General features: G+C 30.7%; 1 protein-coding gene across 1 annotated transcript in view; it reads right to left on the bottom strand.

Annotated features, from left to right (window-relative positions):
- Positions 1–701: 701 nt before the first annotated feature.
- The window catches only part of LOC145319100 (uncharacterized), a 65,071-nt gene continuing 46,107 nt past the window's right edge, over positions 702–19,665 (bottom strand). Inside the window, exons 8-10 of the mRNA XM_080160955.1 lie at positions 2,861–3,118; positions 1,902–2,659; positions 702–1,624 (exon numbers count right to left, since the gene is read on the bottom strand). Coding sequence (XP_080017081.1) covers positions 978–1,624; positions 1,902–2,659; positions 2,861–3,118 — 1,663 coding nt within the window. The 3' untranslated portion in view covers positions 702–977. The remainder of the gene's footprint in view (positions 1,625–1,901; positions 2,660–2,860; positions 3,119–19,665) is intronic.

Here is a 19,665-nt window from a genome sequence, read left to right as displayed (position 1 = left end):
ATATTGCAAAAGTAATTAGTCTGAAATTTTCAGAGAAGCTTAGTTTTGTTCCTGGGCAGGATTTAGGCTATTACCTCCTTTTTATTTATTTTAAAAAAACTTTAATAAGAACTTTAAAAATTGTCTATTATCAAAGTATGACTAAGTTAAAAAGTGAGAAATCGACTGTCGTAGATAAGGTCTAAAAATGTCTGGTTTCATAAAGTACGCTATAGAAAAGACAAAAATTTTTGATTTTTAAATGCGTTGCTACTTTACAATTAGTATATGTCAGTTGGTATTGCTTCTGTGCACACATGACGTAGAATCAGGAATCTCAAAAGATAGGACAACATTTTAATGCCAACCCCCCTCTCCCAATTGTTTATAGGAAAAAAAAAATAAATTATGTAAATCTAAATTATTAGTGCTAGAACCAATCTAACAAGGCATATGTATTTGTTACCAATAGCTGAATGTGTGTATATTTGAGTCCTACCTCCCTACTTCCATGGTGAAAAAGAACACAAAACTAAACTTGCTTAATAATTTTAACCTTCAAATGAGGTATTCTGTTCGTCAAAATTGGAGGAAAGACAGGCATCTAATTTTTTTTCGACATTCCCAATAACAATTAGGAAAAGTTCTACTTAAGATTAAATTGTTGGTTCTAAAGTTTTGATAAATTTCTAAGATCTTTTCTTGGATAAAAAAACAAAAAATATTTGATATAATATTATTTAATGCCAGATACAAAGTAAAACAACAAAATAAAAAAATCACAAAAATAAATTTTATTACAGAATCATTTTATAACAAAAGACTCAAACTTTTCATTCTAATAGAAATTTGCTAAATTTTGATTTTTGCATTTATCTCTAGAGCTCAAAATACATCATTTATTTCACTATCATATATTTTTTCTGTAAATTTAACATGTCTTTTAAAAATATCACCGACAAAATCCCAAAGGCAAAATTAGCAGCTGTTGCTTTTCTTTAAACAAAGCTTTCAAGGCTGGAAAGCGGCGTGTCCGCAGGATAAAAGTCTAAATGTTGCGGCTGAAGGTTTAAGCCACCATTTTTGGCTGCAATCGGCGACAAGCTAACTGTTGAATAAATGCTAATTGTCTTTATGGCGGCAGCCGCCGCCATTTGCACTGTATCTATGTTGGCATTTCGTGACTTTTTGTCCGTTTCAATCGGCAGCGGCTGTTGGGCCAAGTCATGCAGCCGCTCGAGCCCGCCCAGGTCGACAACAGTATTTGCGGAAACGGGATCTTGACAGAGACGTGCCAGTGCAATGGCCGCCTTGCTGACCGTCCGCTCTGTGGCCGCCTGCAGGGCTGTGTCACGTGACTGCCCAGAACAGCTGTTGGACAAGATGCGCACCAGATGATGAATGCCCTGGCACTCCAGCATCTCAACGCGAGCGCACGCGTCTTTGGCCATGTTGGCCAGAATTGTCACCAGCTGATCTTGGATGTACACGCTTGCAGATGCGGTGGCCGGGTGGGATAGCAGGACAGATAGGACGCCTGTGTTGGCCAAAGCTGCCATGCTGTCTGTGTGCAGCGAGGACAGGTTTGCCAAGGCGGCGGAGCATAGCAGAAAGGTCTCCAAGGAGTTGGTCTTCTTTAACAGGTCTAAAATTTTAAATAAATCATTTTTGTGATGTTTAACAAGGTCTACTATGTCCAATAGAAGTTAAACAGAAAATGCAAGAGCAATAAAGGTAAAGTGAAAGAAAGAGAGGATGAACAAGTAGTTGTAGTAAAAAAGACCGACAGACTAAGACTTATATAGCAGCTTTGTAACTAAAGAACTAAAGTTTTATAATCCAAGTCACAAAAATCATACAGAATTATATTTATCTCTTTTGTTTATCAATTATATTCTGTTGATTAGAAATATTAAAATTACCTTTTAAAGCAAACACGGTGTCTTTGATGTAATGTTGTATCTTTGGAATTCCCGTATTTCCATGAATCCAGGGACTAGTAACTTGCGCCAGTACTCCAGCAGCCTCCCGCCGTTCACCTTCACCTCTGGCCCTATCAACAAGGATACCCAGCACGCTCAGGTGTCCAGCTTGACTACAAAACTCTTGTATACCTTCCAGGACACAGCAGATAGAACCTAGTGCCCGCAGGGCCGCAGTTCTGACTTGTACAGAAGCCGCCTGGTCGCGGCAAAGGTAGAGTATACTTGCTACCGCTCCGTCGGCAACTAAAATCCGGCATAAGTTATTTCCCTCCAAAGCTAAGGATGTAACAACTCCAAGGGTAGCTTCAACCTCTGACTTGTTCATGGCACTGGTCAGCCGTGCCACACAACGGCCAACTTGCAGGCCCAGGATTAGTTCAACTGTTTTAGAAAATAGTGACCCTATGGCAGTGACTTTGTTAACAAGTTCGTGTTTATCCACAATCAGGCCTGTCTTCACTTCTTCACAAATGTCGAGCAGCTTTGTCTGGGTTTCTTTCAGGCGCCAGTTGCTTTTACCGCCAACTTTAAGGCCGGGAAATTGTCGCAGCTCGCCCAGTCGCCAGTCTTGTGATTCACACTCCAGGAAAAACAGGTTTATTTGGTGAATGAGAGAGTGAATGTAGGGTAGAACTTTACAGCCGTTTTCAGAGGCTGTTGACTGCTTGCGGCTTTGATTTTCATGGCTTACTTCTCTGTAATATAGAAAATAGGCTAAGAATTTTTATTACATTAAGGTTAAATGAAAAACATTAATATAAATAATTTTAAGAGAGGAAAGAAGAGACAGAGAATGAGATAGGAAGAGAGTGAGAGAGATATGATATTTGAAAACTACAAAAAGATTATTTTGCTTAATTCTTTTAAAAATACATATTTTTAAAACTTATTATTACCTGCACAGATTAGAAAAGATTGTTGAGATCATATGAGCCCTATCCTGGACACCTCTAATCCTATTCCTCAGAGAGGTCACAGACTCTTGGCTGTCAGCGGTCAGCCCATCCGTCCTGTGCGACCCCGTACTGTCCCGTCTGACTGGCTTGCTCTGCAGCATGATGGTGCACTCACACTCGTGTACACTCCGCAACTCTCCCAGCCAGGATATCACACTGCGTGTACTTTTCTCCTTGATGTTTTGGACTTCAGTAACACTGAAAATAAAATGATGTTAAATTTATTGATTGATAGTTAGATATATACAAAAAAGAAAGTACAATTTTAGAATTTTATATTTTTATTTGATTTTAATGAAAAAAGTTTTTCAAAAATACATTTTCAAATTTATGAATATAAATATGAAAATATAGATAAGAAGATTAAAACTTATCAAATTCAAATGCGATAATATCTAAATCTTTTATCAATAAAATCATGATGATAAGCTTTAAAGCAAATAATATGATTTCATTGGAATAGCTACTCTATAATTTACATGATTTTTGTCTGTTTCACAGCAGGAATCTGAAGAGATAAGACAATGGCTAATAAATGGATGTACATCCATAATGATGTTACAGAAAATTACCCCTTTAATAGATTATAATGAAACGTTGAAACGTTTAGACACTTAACTTTATAAACCAACCAATCAAATTTAATTAAAATCTTCAAAGTTATTGAGCCACCTAATAAGAAAGCGTTATTATAAAACGTTGGGGACTAGTATAATGAACAGCACAATGTCCCCTCCCTCACTGGTTTGACAGTATGGACAGCTTAGGTTTTATAGTAGATTTGCCACTACAATATATACAAAAACACGCTTAAAAAGATTATATTAGTTTAAATTTCCTAAATAAAATAAATATAGCATCTAGTTAAAATTCAAGTATAATGTATATAAATAAATTTGGTGTGTATTAATTTCTGCATATGCATCATATTATCAGATCACCAGAACCGCATATTTAAAGCAGAAAAATTGCCTTTAACATACTTATCATAAAACAGCTCTCTTATTTATGTCCAAATTTTTTTGGCGAATGTTACAATTTTCGGAAATGATTACACATCAATAAATTCAAGTAATTTATCTTATAGATAACTGTTGAATATATATAAATAGTAAACATCAACTTAAGTACAAAGTTGAAGATCTTATAAATTAACCAAAGTTAATCATTTTTATACTGTTATACATTATTCATAAAAATTTACTTCATATCTTTTAACAATAACCTGTATTAATACAAAATGGATTGTTTTCAGTATGTAATAATTAAAACTATTTGCCTCTAACTTGTTTGCAAGTAAAAAAGGATATTTTCTTTCGAGTTTCCTTTAGATCAATGAGTGGTATTCACTATTATGGAGAACTTAATCGTTTCAATAGTTATCGATATCTTAAGCTACAAACAAAAAACATTACTTCTTTATATGATAGGATTTAGAACAAATAACACGCTATTGTACAATAATATGCAGGTTTTATTTTTGTGTGTTCAAGTCCCCAACTGGCTTTAATGTAAATATTGATTGTAATTGATATCAGAAGCGTAAATATTAGGATGGAGGGGAGGGGACAATGGATGGTAATTTAATAACTCCTCAATTTAAATGTGTTAGGCTTAACTCTGTCTTTAGAACCTTGTTAAAATTTGGGGGAAGAGAGATCTGCAGATTATTATCTCTTATATTTTGGTGAATTTTCGGATACTGATAAAACCACTTTGTAAAATTTTTCTGTTTTATTTACTAAATAAATAGTGCTTTTATTTGCTTTAAATTATCTAAATATATACAATAATCTATCAACTGATATTTCAAATTCTATAACTTGCAGTCAAATAACTAAATGATTTTGCTTGGGACAGAAGGACTAAGGGACGGACAAAAGAGATTTTAGAGTAGCTTAGCGATTCAAGATTCATCCTGTATAATATATGGATGCTTTTAAGACTTTAAAATTGTTTATACTGGACTAAAAAATGTTAAGCAGTAAAAATTAATTGTTCTTTAATGTCTTTTGACCTAACTAAAATAAAGAAGAATATTTAGAACCTTAAAAAGAAACTATTTTTTGTATCATTAACATCTCTAAAACAGAAGATTTATTTTCAAATTGGAGATGTTTTAAGCTACTTTTCGGTGGTAAGGACAATAAGTTCATGACAGCAATAAAAAAAAGCCTTGATCTCTTTTATTTAATACCTTAAATTAACTATAAAAATGCTAAAAAGCTTTTATATAACAAATAACACTTTCAGAGTGTCCGTTAAAGTACATTTAATCCATTTTATCAGGCACCGATTTGTCCATTTCACATTTTATCTGAGGGCCGTTTTTCAGCATTTCAAGTTTTTTTTACACTTTTATCTTAAATCAATGAAATATATTAAACACCGAAACAAGGAGAAAAAAATCATGGACTGTCGAATTCTTTTGACCTTTGATAATTTCGACTGTTTTAAAGCATTATCAAAAGTGGCAATGACTAACATATTTTCAAAAATATCAACTTGTGGACAAAGTTTTATAGTAACGTTTTCTTATTCGTTGGCTCAACAAAATTGGGGACTATTTTGAATTTGGATTGGTTGTTTCATTAAGTTGACTGTTCAAACGTTTCAACCACTATTTGTAGTCTACAGAAGAGGTAATTTTTGTATCATCAATTTATTAGCCATTGTCCTATCCCTTTAGATCCCTGTATTTTACCAATTAAAAGTAATTGTTATTATACGCATTTAAAGATAAATTAATTAAAATTGAAAATATGTACTCAAACAATGTGTTACAAATGTCGAAAAGTAGTGCAACAATAACAAAATTTGTAACAAACTCTGTCAAAAAATTAATGTAAATAAAATAGATAGCGTAAAGTGCAACCAAAAAAATGACAAAAAAATACAATAAAATAAACCAATGAAAGGCCAGTATACACTGTAATTGATCAATGGTAAAATTCTTACTGGCCTCTCATTGGTCAATTTTATCGTATGACGTCATTTTTGTAGGCACTTTACGCTGTCTGTATATAAAATTTTAAATTTTGCTTGCTAAATTCTACCAAAGCTTAGTTCGTTGAATGAAGTATAACATTGTTTTTTTTAAACAGAGAGAAATCTTTAGGGCTGCTCCATAAAAAAAGGTTTTTGATTAATGATAGTCCAAATTAGGAGGCAGAAAAATGTCACCTTATTCTAATCTGAAAGGCGCAATATGTTAAATGGTCTTTGGAACACTAAAACCCCAACCTCTCCTGATTAATCAATCCCAAATTTTAGAAACTTGAAGCTTTTTATAGGTCCAGGAAAGGTTTATAACAATTTTGGGGAAGTTTTCCTAAACCTTCTCAAGATAGATCATCCATGGAAATATTATCACCTTATTTTTTTCTGTTTTTCTCTAGTAAAAACTAAAATTTAAGGTTGAGGGACAACTTAACAACGCCTTCTTTCCTCAAGTGCTTCTATAGGCCTCTAGAGGCGTAGCCGCTAATTTTACATATGGCATCCACGTGATATAAGCCTAAATTGTAAGCTGCCATTATCCTTGAACTGAATAAGATGCAACCAGGGATATCGAGACATGGATAAGGATTAGGAAATAAGGGGATAGGGATATAGAAAAGTAGACAATTCAATAACTTGAATTTATATGGAATAGTTCACGGATAAAAAGTGAAAGTTATAGGTTGTCTCTCTGAATGAATAAAAAAATATAATACTTTTTCGTTTAAGTGCACAATTTTAAAATCAGTGCAAGTCATAGATTTTCTTCATTGTTTTTTCATAAATGGTTTGTTTCTGGTTGTTAGAAACTAATATAAACCTTATCTACATACGTTTTTTAATCCAAACATTTTATAATTGAAGGCACTAGAAGTAGTTTCTGAAATATTTCTGATAAAATTGGAAGCATTATTTTTTTAAATGCTAATTATAATGAATTCCAATATTATACAAGACTTTTTAAAATTTTCTTGATATAATTGTTTGGTAAATGTAAGTGTGCTTTGTCCCTGAGAGGGAGTATGCTAGATGAAGTACATACTATTTAAAATCCTGTACCCTATCCCTGAGAGGGAGTATGCTAGATGTAGTACATACTATTTAAAATCCTGTACCCTATCCCTGAGAGGGAGTGTGCTAGATATAGTACATACTATTCAAAATCCTGTACCCTATCCCTGAGAGGGAGTATGCTAGATGAAGTACATACTATTCAAAATCCTGTACCCTATCCCTGAGAGGGAGTGTGCTAGATATAGTACATACTATTTAAAATCCTGTACCCTATCCCTGAGAGGGAGTATGCTAGATGAAGTACATACTATTTAAAATCCTGTACCCTATCCCTGAGAGGGAGTATGCTAGATGTAGTACATACTATTTAAAATCCTGTACCCTATCCATGAGAGGGAGTATGCTAGATGTAGTACATACTATTCAAAATCCTGTACCCTATCCCTGAGAGGGAGTATGCTAGATGTAGTACATACTATTCAAAATCCTGTACCCTATCCCTGAGAGGGAGTATGCTAGATGAAGTACATACTATTCAAAATCCTGTACCCTATCCCTGAGAGGGAGTATGCTAGATGTAGTACATACAATTCAAAATCCTGTACCCTATCCCTGAGAGGGAGTATGCTAGATGTAGTACATACTATTCAAAAACCATCTTTAAAAATCAACAATACATGGTTAACCCTTTTTTTATTCACAACAGATTGAAAATGGCCAAATTAAACTTCTTTTTAAAAACTATTATATTAAACATGTACCAAAAGGCAAATTTTATTTGTCATAACGATTGCATTTTAGACAAAATTGTTGGTCTCAGTCTGTAATGCCTTTGAGGCTATACAAAATTTGTGTCAAAACATAAAGAGTAAAGCAAAAAATAAATTAATTTCCTTATTCTTAAATTGTTTTCTTATTAGCATTGCATTTTATTACATTTTGACTGAAACTGACACACTGTGCGTATGTATTTCTGCGTATATATGAATGCGTATTCTAAACTCATTGTATCATTATGCGTATGTGTATATTACGCGTAAAGAGTTTATATATTATATGACAACATAAATGTTTAGCATATTTGCAAGGAAAATAAGATATGCTTTAAACAGATGTGTTTTCTTGTCTAATAAAATCTCTCAAAAGTCTCATGAAAGTATGTTGTTTTTGGACACTCAATACATAGGTTTGTCATAATCAATCAACATAACATAACATGATTTTAGTATTATTAAAGAAACGTTTTTATGTATTTTGAATGTAGGAATAAAATTGTAGCATCTTTATTCTTTATTGGGTTAGCTAACATGGAAATAAGTATACATAAATATGGTTTAAAACATATCATTTGTCCATTAAGATCTCTTCAACGAACGAAACATTTTCCTAACTATAATGTGTTTTAGTCGACTGTTCTTTTCAGGTAAGTTAATCTTTTTAATAGTAAAGTTAAACTCAAAATATGAGGTTTATTTCGAGATAAACCTTTTTTTAAAATTCTTGTTATGTGGTCTTATGGAATATTTTTAGAAAAGCTATGTTATACTGCCAACATTGGTATATACTTGAAAGAACAGGCATTGGTGAAAAATAAATATCAAACATTTTGACTTTGGGCTACTTATTACACTGGTCCCCAAAGTTGTATAATAACGTTTTCTTATTCGTTGGCTCAACAACTTTGGGGACTTTTATTGAATTTTGATTATTCGTTTCATTAAGTTGAGTTTTGAACCATTTAATCATAAATTTTAATGTAAAAGAGGGATAATTTTGTTTATCTTCATTGAGGATGTAAATCAATATATCGACCATTGTTTTATCCCTATAGATCCCTGAATAATTCTAAGAGGGTGAAGGGGGATAAGAAGAGATTAATAAAAAATTTTAAACAAAAATCTTAGTAATATTCTTTAAAATAACCTTTTTTATATGAATACTTATTACTGTTTGAAAAATTATGTATAGCATAGCAAATAGATACAGATATGCTGTACCTTTCAAAACTACAAACACAAAAATAAATATTTAAAAAAACTAAGTAATTTAAAAAGCATAAAAGTTCCTAAATTTTAATTGTTAAAAACGTATTTAAGATTTTTCTTGTAAAGGTTTGGTTAGGTAAAGTTAGGTTCGGTTTAGAAAAGCCTCTTAGTATTAGATTTTTTTAGGGCTAAAAGAAAGATTAAAATATTTTCTATATAATAAAGTAGAAACTCAAATCTGACAAAATTTCTACACCTAGAGAACAGTACACTGCAACACAGTAAAATCAAGAAAATTCAACCAAAATTAAAATTATGGGACTATAAGTCAACCGTTCTAATTGTGTTTTAGAGAAACTGCGTAGAAATAATCACATATTACGCTATTAAATATTTGTTTAGAAAGTGTTAACACTGAGAGATATGAATACACTTATGAATGATAATTCAAAGGCGTTGGGCCAAATCTAAACAGTCAAGCACGAGTAGATAGATAGATAGATAGATAGATAGATAGATAGATAGATAGATATATAGATAGATAGATAAATAGATAGATAGATAGATAGATAGATAGATAGATAGATAGATAGATAGATAGATAGATAGATAGATAGATAGATAGATAGATAGATAGATAGATAGATAGATAGATAGATAGATAGATAGATAGATAGATAGATAGATAGATAGATAGATAGATAGCTAGATAGATAGATAGACAGATAGATAGCTAGATAGATAGACAGACAGATAGATAGATAGATAGATAGATAGATAGATAGATAGATAGATAGATAGATAGATAGATAGATAGATAGATAGATAGATAGATAGATAAATAGATAGATAGATAAATATAGAAAGACTAGCAGACAGGTAGATAGAGAGACAAATAGAAATACAATAGAGTAGACAGACAATCAGCCAGACAGACAGACAGACAGAAGTTATATAGATTAGTAACAAAGATAGATAGAAAGGGCAATAGATAGTTGGGTAGCTAACACTCTAGATAGACAAATAGACATTCAGTTAGACATACAGTGTATTACATTTATGATTATTCATATTAAGATATTAAATAAACAGAATTTGAGTTAATATCCGTTCCAACAGTCACTTACAATTTCCGCTAGCATTACCCAGGGTTCTCGGGATAGGAATTCAGAAGTGCATATACGCATATAAAATAACAAAATCTTTGTCTGTCTGTGTTTACAGAAGGGTCTTGATAACCGCTGAACCGATATGGTTCTCTTAAGAGAAATAGCTCCTAGAAAAAAATACTCTCTAGCAAAATTTTAACATTATCTTTTCAAAACTAATGTAGCCGCTAGTATAAATTTTAAAAATGAACCTGTAATGCTATTCTTGATGCTTATTTTATGTTCCCAAAAAGGACCAATCGGTTAAGCCGAATACGAGATCTTACTGTACACATACATATAACATATTTGTTTTTAGCTAATTCATGGCAAACTTCAGTTTAAATAAACGTTAATTTGTCTAACTGAGTAACACCCTAGCGGAAGGAACGACTCAAAATTTAACAGATTAAATAACCAAAAACATGGTTTTATTTTGTTATGTGTTCCCCGATTATTAGGAGCGCAGCAACTTTAGAATTAGGATATTCCTGTACGTCACTACGTCAGTAAGGGATAGCATTTTGTCATTTAAGAATCGTTCTATCTATCACAAACTTTGCATGATGATTTTCAGACAACAGGTACAATTTTAGTATGATTATTTTTGCACTAACTTTTATATAATGTTATCATTTTTAATGTTTTTTTTACATTCTTAGTACAATTAGACACAATGTAATAGGAATGTGTATCTTTAATCAAGACTTAAAATTTAATTATGCTCTTAATAAATCAATTTTAGGAAATATTTACCATATAGATTTTCTTTCTAAATAAATAATATTCACTTCTGTCACTATATAACTGTATAATATATGTTCGTTAGTCTGTCTGTTTGATATCCTATGCTCTGCTACTTCTGAATGCTATCATCCTTGTTTTGTTATGAGTTCCCCAATAATTTTGTTATTAAGCACAGTTTCAACAAAGTAATTGAATATTAAGGTGTAGATTATGATACCATTTTGTCGGTTTACATGTAATGCTTCCTTATTAAATAGAGAAGCAGCTGCACCCCTACCCTCGGGACTCTATTCAAAAAAGAAATTTTGGGCGTTTTCCATCAAAGTGCCTAGCCGAGCACAGAAACCCTATAAAACTGAAAATAATATATAAAAATTGAAAATAAGAGGGGGAAGGTGTAGTTTTTCATTTATTTGTTTATACTTCCCCTTATTTTAAACTTATTTAATGAATAAGGGGGGAGGGTTCAGTGTTCGATAGGCACTTTAAGGGAAAGCCCCATCATGCTCTTTAAAATTCAACTAGCCCAAACATTACTTGATTCTAATCAATTTCGAAATATTTCCATAGATCTATAATCAGGAAAATTATTGATTTAAGAAGTAAAAAAACACTTATGTTTTAAAAAGTCTGTACAAATGTTAACTTCCTGTAATGCTATGTGCGAAGCCATGGGTGTCTGAAAAAGTGACATTAATTTTTATATTTCCAGGATATATAGTACCAGCAAAAACCATTTGATTATTCGCTTCTTTACAGGGATAAAGGAAGTGGTAAATGACAAAACAATAATAATTTTATTTTTTCAGCCTAAAGCTAAACTTAAAGCAATGCTAATGCTTAGCAAAACAAAAGGATGAATGAACAGAAAGACAGAGAAGGGGGGGTTAGGGGATACTTAACCCCTACCCCCTTAAATGAATTTAAGTGTGCCGTAAGCACTCCCAAAAATTATATTTTTTACCTTCACCCTAAATAAAAAAAAGCATGGACGTCCTTGCCTATAGGTATGATATAAAGATTATAAAGATTTATAATTTTTATCTACCCAAATAAAAACTCTTGGACGTCCTTGCAGAAGGATATTTAACTGTCGAAGTTTAGTGTTTAAAAAAAATTCTTGAGCCTTTAAACTATTCTTTTATCTCTGTTTGAAAGACATTATACGCCAATTTAGAGTGTTATATATGTTTAATTTTAGCTTAATTATGGGTATTAAATTTGAGTTATTGGAATTAACAAGGACAATCATATCCTCATAAAAAAAACTGTTTAACGTGAATATATTAAGTTGTCATAATTTTGTATTATTAGTCACGGCTGATGTGCCCTTTTAAAATTGTTTGTATTCTTTTAAGGTGGAATTCTAAGTGTTTATGTCATCTATATTAAGAGAAATAAGTTTTCCGGAATTTTAATGTAGGGAGGAGATTTGAAATCTGCATCAAATTTTAAGGATTTTTTATAAAATTCGTTTTTTGTATGATTCTTTATTTAAAAGCGGAAATACATTTTAAGTTAATTAATTTTGACCAATAGGATAGGTGGATTTTAAACTACCTGCGCTCTAATTGGTTGAATGATGTACGACATCCAATCAGAGCGCAGATTTTTTAAATCCACCAATCACGGATGCCAAAATTAATTAACTTAAATTGTATTTCCGCTTTTAGATAAAGAATTATACAAAAAACGAATTTTTTAAAAAATCCTTAAAATTTGATGCAGATTTTAAATCTCCTCCCTACATTAAAATTCCGGGAAACTTATATCTCTTAATATAGATGACATAAAAAGTGGTCGTGGCTTACATAGAAATATTTTTGGTCTACTATAAGGTATTTAATAAAAGTAGATATGGATGACATATAATCATCATACTTTAAATATCATCATTGACATTGTCGACTAAATAACATTAAGTATAATTGGTCATGGTTGTCATTTTATTGACTTAAAATGGTTGTTTACAAACGGACATACTAAAATTAATCTAAAGAATAGCATCGTTACGAAAATTAAGACATTATACATATGTATAATGTATAGTATATTACATTTAAAATATTTATTTCATTTTGAAACAATATACAAGAAAAAAATTAATAGTAAGGTTATAGATTTTGGGTTAAGTTAACAAGATAGTTTTACAAATGGTAATTTTAATAATATAATATTATGACTTATGCAGTTAGGAATTTTGAGAAATTGGATATGAGGTCGTTTTCTAGGCCTGCTTTCTCAAGAAGTTTAAAGGTAAATTGAGTTACTAATAGAGAGTGTGCAAACAAATTATTTTCATTCCAATTTAAAAATTTTTCTTCTTTACTGATTTTCATTGATCTATCTTTAGCAGCTAATATAAGGTGTGATAATTGAATATACTCATTGGTTGAAAAATCTTCATAGTACATATTATACAGATAAAATGTATCTTTAAGAAATATAAATTCTGGCCTGCTTTCATTATATTTAACGTCAAGAAACAGTGCAAGTTTATGGCTAAAAAATTTTGGAAACAGGCATTCAAAAATTTTGTGTTCAGTTGTGCTTTCTGTATTACATTTTAAACATAAGTTTGTGCTGGATAATTTAAATTTGAAAAGTTTATTTTTACTTATTAAAGTACGGCTGATTTGCTCAATAAAAAAATTTTTATAATGTAACAAGATAGGTAGGTTGATGATTTTTATAAAGCTTTTTGTCAACAGTTCTTGGTCAGGTACAAATAGATTATCTCTTATTCTTGTTTTGAGCGCAGGGTGTTGTTGGCAAATTTTCTCTCTGTTTAATTGTTTGAAGAATAGAGAGTAGATACTCTTGTTCTCGTTATGGATGGCACTCAAAGGTTTGTTCAATTTCCGGATGTGGTTTTTTTCAAAGCTTGTAAGTGGTACCAATGATCTGGCAGCTTTGACAACTTCGTTCAACTTATTTATTAGAGCTAGGTCAGGGATTGTTTGAAATAGATTGGCTTTAAGTTGGGGCAAAAAAATAGTTTTGTTGTTAATTTCGCGAGTCTCAAGAATTGATGCAATGGTTATTTTGTTGGCCTTTTCTAAGATATTTACATCTTTTTTATTGAAAGGAGTTGAAATATTTGAAAAGTGTGAAGTTAAAATTGGGGAATGAAAAAATGTTTTTTTATTTGTTTCAATGTCGTGGAAATATGCAATTGACTTTTCAAAATATTCTCCACCATTACAGGGGTAAATTGCTTTAAATATACTCAAATGTTTTAATAAGGTTTGGTAACTAAAGTTTTTTAGCAGGGAGGAGATAGGTAAATGTTTATGTGCAAATAAAATTCCAATTGTGGTATCTTTGTGTATGGCAGAGTATTTGAGGCAATTCATGAAACTGTTAATAAAATTAGAAAAGGACTGTTGTTCTGGTCGCAGCATTTTTAGCCCACCATTAACCAAATCTAGCTCTATCCTGTGTGATGCTATCTTGTATCTAAATGCTAAACTGCCATCAGGTTTCTTGATACTCCATAAAAATTTATTAGAAATTTTCCAAATTTTTTGGCAAATTTCTTGTCCTGGTGGAAAAACTCTATAGATGTGAAATGCCAGGGAGGATAGTAGGGAGTTACACAGGTTGCGACGTTTTAAGATGTTAAATCCAGATTGCATAGGCATACTGCAAGCTTTTCTCTCAAGTTTAATGCATAATTCTTTGTAAGTTTGTTGTCTTGTATATTCAAGGTCAAAACTTAAAAATATTCCCAAGTGTTTTATTTTGTCTACAATTTGACCGATTGAAGAAAGGTTTTCTGGAAAAGTGCCAAAAACTAGGATTTTGGTTTTGTTAAAATTGATACATAGACCGAGACCTTTTTCTAATTTAGAGAGTAAACACTTGAGTTTTAAAACGTCTGTTGATGTTTTAATTTGAGTAATTGCAAGGTTGTCGTCTGCATAGCTTTTAGGCCTTAAATGTGCATTGCCAATTTTAAAAAAAATATGTTTCAGACTTTTGCTTTCAAGTAATGCAATAAATATATTGTGTTAGAAGTTGAACGTCGTATATATAGCTTTATCAGTATGAAAATATCTATACTACAGAATTTCATAAAATTAGAATGCATAAAAAATAATTGATTTTATATACCTATGTGATTTATGCGAGAATAAGAATGAATTATGAAATAGTAATATCGAGCCAACTCTAGTATTATAATATTCTTGATATTTGCATTGTTATTATGGCCAGCAAGAAGCAACGATTTAACGCCATAAGTACGTGGATAGATGATTTCAGGGGGTTTTACTGCAGTCTAATGTAAATTCTATTGTCACCCCAAATATATAAATCATAACACCCTACACATGTTTTTGTTTGTGTGTGCGTGTGTATGTGTGTATGTGTGTTCGTGTGTGTGTGTGTATTTGAGTGTCGATTGTGTCAAAATATTGTGAATAAATATATAAGTAGTAATATTGGTGTTCGATTCTATCACAAAAAGACATTATTTGTAATAGCTTACTAAATTGCTAAAAATATTTTTTTTTAGTTTTTGTTTTGGAAAGAGATAGAGGTAAATTTATTTAAAATATGAATTCCACTGAAATATTACCTACAAATTCACTCAATTACAAATAACTAAAAATAAGTTGCGAAAAAAGCACTGCCTAAAAGGACAAAATCATGCTCCTTCATTACATATAAGTTGATATTTTTGACTCGATTATCTACGTGTTTGTCCCTGTTACTTTAGATGTAGTTGTCATGTTTATGTCAAATATATGTGCTAGACCATTTGTCATTTTAATAGACAATCAGGCAGACACAGAGATAGATATTATGACAGACAAATGTTTTAGCTTATTTGTCATAATAATAAAGACCTTAGGGAAAATTGAACTGAAAATTGAACTGGTCTCCAAAGTTTTATAAGGAAATTATCTCATTTTTGAGCTTTAAAATTTTAGGACATAAAACAAATCTTAATAGGGATGTACAAACCAATTAAGCCCAAACTTTTACAACTATGCTCTAAATCTATGGAATGGAAGATCTTATCCCTTAAGATCCCTGAATTATACAAAAAAAACTGGATGATTACATCCAGTATCGGAGAGACAAAACTTTTAATGTTTAAACTGGAAGAAGTCAGACAGATCTAAAACAAGGATGATTAAAACCACGAGAAGCGCTGAACTACCGCTCTCCTTTTGTCTATGATACAATATGTTATGTTGAATGTACATTGACTTCCTCGCATTAATAATATTATTAATAATTACAAAGCCAAAACCGCCCCCTACCCCTATGCTCCACTTTCATCTCTAAACAGTCCTTCATAATTATTCGCTAATAATTGTATTTGTGAATATGAAACACGTTGCGGAAATGAAGGCACACCTATATGGACTACTTTAAGAAATGTATGTGTCATAGTAAAAATAGTCTCACACAAGATTATTGTCACGATCGAATATTCAAAAAAGATGTTTCTAAACCCATTTTGAAGCAATATTACATCACTTCAAAGGGGTTTAAAGCTAAAATTTACCCTTATTTTGTTAAATAAATAAAAAATCTATATTTTTAAGCTTAAGAACTATTGATAGGTATTGATACAATAGTTCATTCAAAGTTTATATCATTTTCTACATCTTCAGTTTTTATAATGGTCGTTTTCATTATCTAAAAATGTTCTAAAACTGAATTAAACAATGTTGCTACCTATGGCTACTAAAAAAGAAGAACGCACTAGAATATATAATATTGTAGTATGGCCTATGATTATGGTTTTCTCTATTTTTATAGCATTATCAAAAGTTTTAGATATGGATTTTAAAACAATCTTTTTGGTTAAGGCCAAGTTACCTGTACGTTTAACAAACAAGGATGACAACATCCATAAAAGCAAAGCCCTGAAACGGTGGGACAAACGAACATTAACAATTGTAGAGTGTTAGAACTAAATAAGTAGAATACTAATGCATAAGTCCAAACAAACTTTGTAAGCAAATTTGTTGCAAAACTTCTTATATACAGTAAATAAGTGGGCCACCCATCATACCTACAGGTTACTCTCCCTTCCGTTCTTTTTTCACAATATTCAATGTATTAAATAATCTTGTGTGTGTGTGTGTGTGAGCGTGCGTGTGTGTGTGTGTGTGTGTGTGTGTGTGTGTGTATGTCATATTCACTAAAACCAAATTGTTTAGTCATATTTTGTCGGAATTAAAACTGTAGAATTTTGTCATATTTTGACGGAACTAACACCCTGCATGGATAAAGGGAATGGCGATCTAATAAACAATATTTATTTATATTAACAATCCTATTATATAAAGTGAATTTTATGTCTGCGGCCTTAAGATATCGAAAACTACTGAACCTTAGGAATAATAAATACAAATTACAATAATATATTTTTTCTTCGATAACCAATCTTTTTAAATATGTAAATCTCCCTACCACCCCACCCCTTCTCCTCCCCACCCATGAACAACGGATATTGGGTGGCTTCAAAGGAAACTCTGCGTTCTTCTTTTATTATCTAAGGATGTAAGAAATATATAAAGATAAGAAAAAAGGGCATTAATTTACATTAACATAAGGCATTTTCACTTTTAAAGTTTTATATTCTATTATATAAAGCAGTATGCTTCTTATAGGTCTAGGGAAGGTTTTGAACTATTTTTGGGGAGGGTATCTTTACCCTCAATATTATAAAAGATGACTCTCTCCCAAAAATTTTTTTATATTCTATTGTAAATCTTAAATTAAAAGGGTCGGATTCTCCCCCCCCCCCCCTTGAATGCCCCTAGAGGCCTTTATAGTAGACTGTAAAGCTTTAATAAAAAGTAGCCATAGCTGACATAATATCTAAAAGCCCATTATCTAAAAGAAATATTATAGAGGTTCCCTTTTTAATATTTGAGCTTATAACATTGTTAATCTTTCCTTTCCTTCTTCCTTACTATGGAATATGTGCATTTTCAAATATATAATATTTATTACATCATATTTTCAAATATATAATATTTATTACATCATATTTTCAAATAAATAATATTTATTACATCATATTTTCAAATATATAATATTTATTACATAATATTTTCAAATAAATAATATTTATTACATCATATTTTCAAATATATAATATTTATTACATCATATTTTCAAATATATAATATTTATTACATAATATTTTCAAATAAATAATATTTATTACATCATATTTTCAAATATATAATATTTATTACATCATATTTTCAAATATATAATATTTATTACATAATATTTTCAAATAAATAATATTTATTACATCATATTTTCAAATATATAATATTTATTACATCATATTTTGTAATGGCACAAGGACAGTTATGTCCAGAAGTTGGGCAGCAATAGCAAGTTTGTTTAAGCAAGTGCCAATAAACGAATCAGTGAATATGATATATTCGTTGATAACTTACTTAACTTAAAAGATTTTTTATTGAAATTCGTAATCCATATACATAAACGAGAGGTTACAATCAATAATGTATCGGCATTTTCTTAAAATACAATGAGAAATGCTCAATTATTGGCTTAAAAACTTTGTATACTTTTATTAAAAGTTTGGCTTGATTTGCTAGATAAAACAAACAGTGTACAGATTTTTAAAAAAATTTAGGTGAGAATATACATCAATTTTCAACAATTGTCTTATCCCTTAAGATCCCTGATTTTTTCCCTAAGCTTTAATATATTTAGGCCTAAACGGCCTTTTTCTAACATACAGACAAATATTTGGATCAAATTATAGAGTAGATACGCTTACACGTCATATAACCTCTATATGTAACGATTTTACCACAGAGGATATTGACGTATATTTGATAATATTTTAATTCAAAATTCAAAATAATTTTTCACATATTAGTTTGCTTGTTATAGCCTTAATAGCGCGGCTACTATATAACTAAGGCCTGTCAGTAAGTCATCAATAAAATCAACTTTTATCTCTTGTAATGTTATTGGATATTTAACAAATGTGTTATCATTTACCATGTAGCTGTACTGGTAGGCTGAAAATTAGTGCCCAATCGGTTAAGATGGTGAAAATAACATTGATATAAAAAAGCTATTAGGATGCGACTTAAGATCTCAATGACTGTTCACATTTTTGCTAAATTCTATAGGCACGTTTTATTATCTGTAGAGTGTTTATTCAATATAGACAATATTACATGCTAGACTTGTAGCAAAAATAATAAAAACATTTTTCAAAAGGATAAAATTTGGAATATTAATGCTATTTTTCCTTTTTAATAATTAAAATTGTATTATATTCAAAAAGTCATAGTATCTAACTTGTAGATTTTAAGTTTTTGATTTCTAAAGACTTTGATATTTTTGTGATTTCTTTTTTAGTTGTTTTATTGGAGAACTCCTATTTTATTCTTCGCATTTTTGCAATGAGTTTTTAAATGTTTTACAATTGTTGCCATTTCAACAATTTTCAGCTTTTTTGGCCACTTTATTGCCTAAATTAAATATAAAAAAAACAAGGATTTGTATTCTGAAGAAAAAAGGTATGTGTATTTAGCCAAATGCCTTGGATATTAATTGATGAACACGCATGAAGTCAATCAGCTCTTTGATTGCCCAATCTTTGTCTGAAAGTCTTAACTGTGTATTGGAATATTTTTCACCCGTTTATAGGATAAGACATTCTTCCTTCTCTACTTTTTATATTAAACACCTGATAGCAGTAAGCACTATGTTAAAATCCTTGGCATAATGACGGAAAGTTGTAAAGATTCGAACTTGCTACCTCTAGGCATTTTATTCAAGATTTTTTATCTTCTTTTTATTTTAGAGATTTTTCATCTACTTTTTA

Source organism: Acartia tonsa, chromosome 5 (assembly GCF_053477335.1).
Source record: "Acartia tonsa isolate MP-2025a chromosome 5, ASM5347733v1, whole genome shotgun sequence".
In the NCBI taxonomy this organism is placed as follows: domain Eukaryota; kingdom Metazoa; phylum Arthropoda; class Copepoda; order Calanoida; family Acartiidae; genus Acartia; species Acartia tonsa.
Note: the sequence above shows the minus strand (reverse complement) of the source record. Positions and strands in the feature narration are given on the sequence as shown.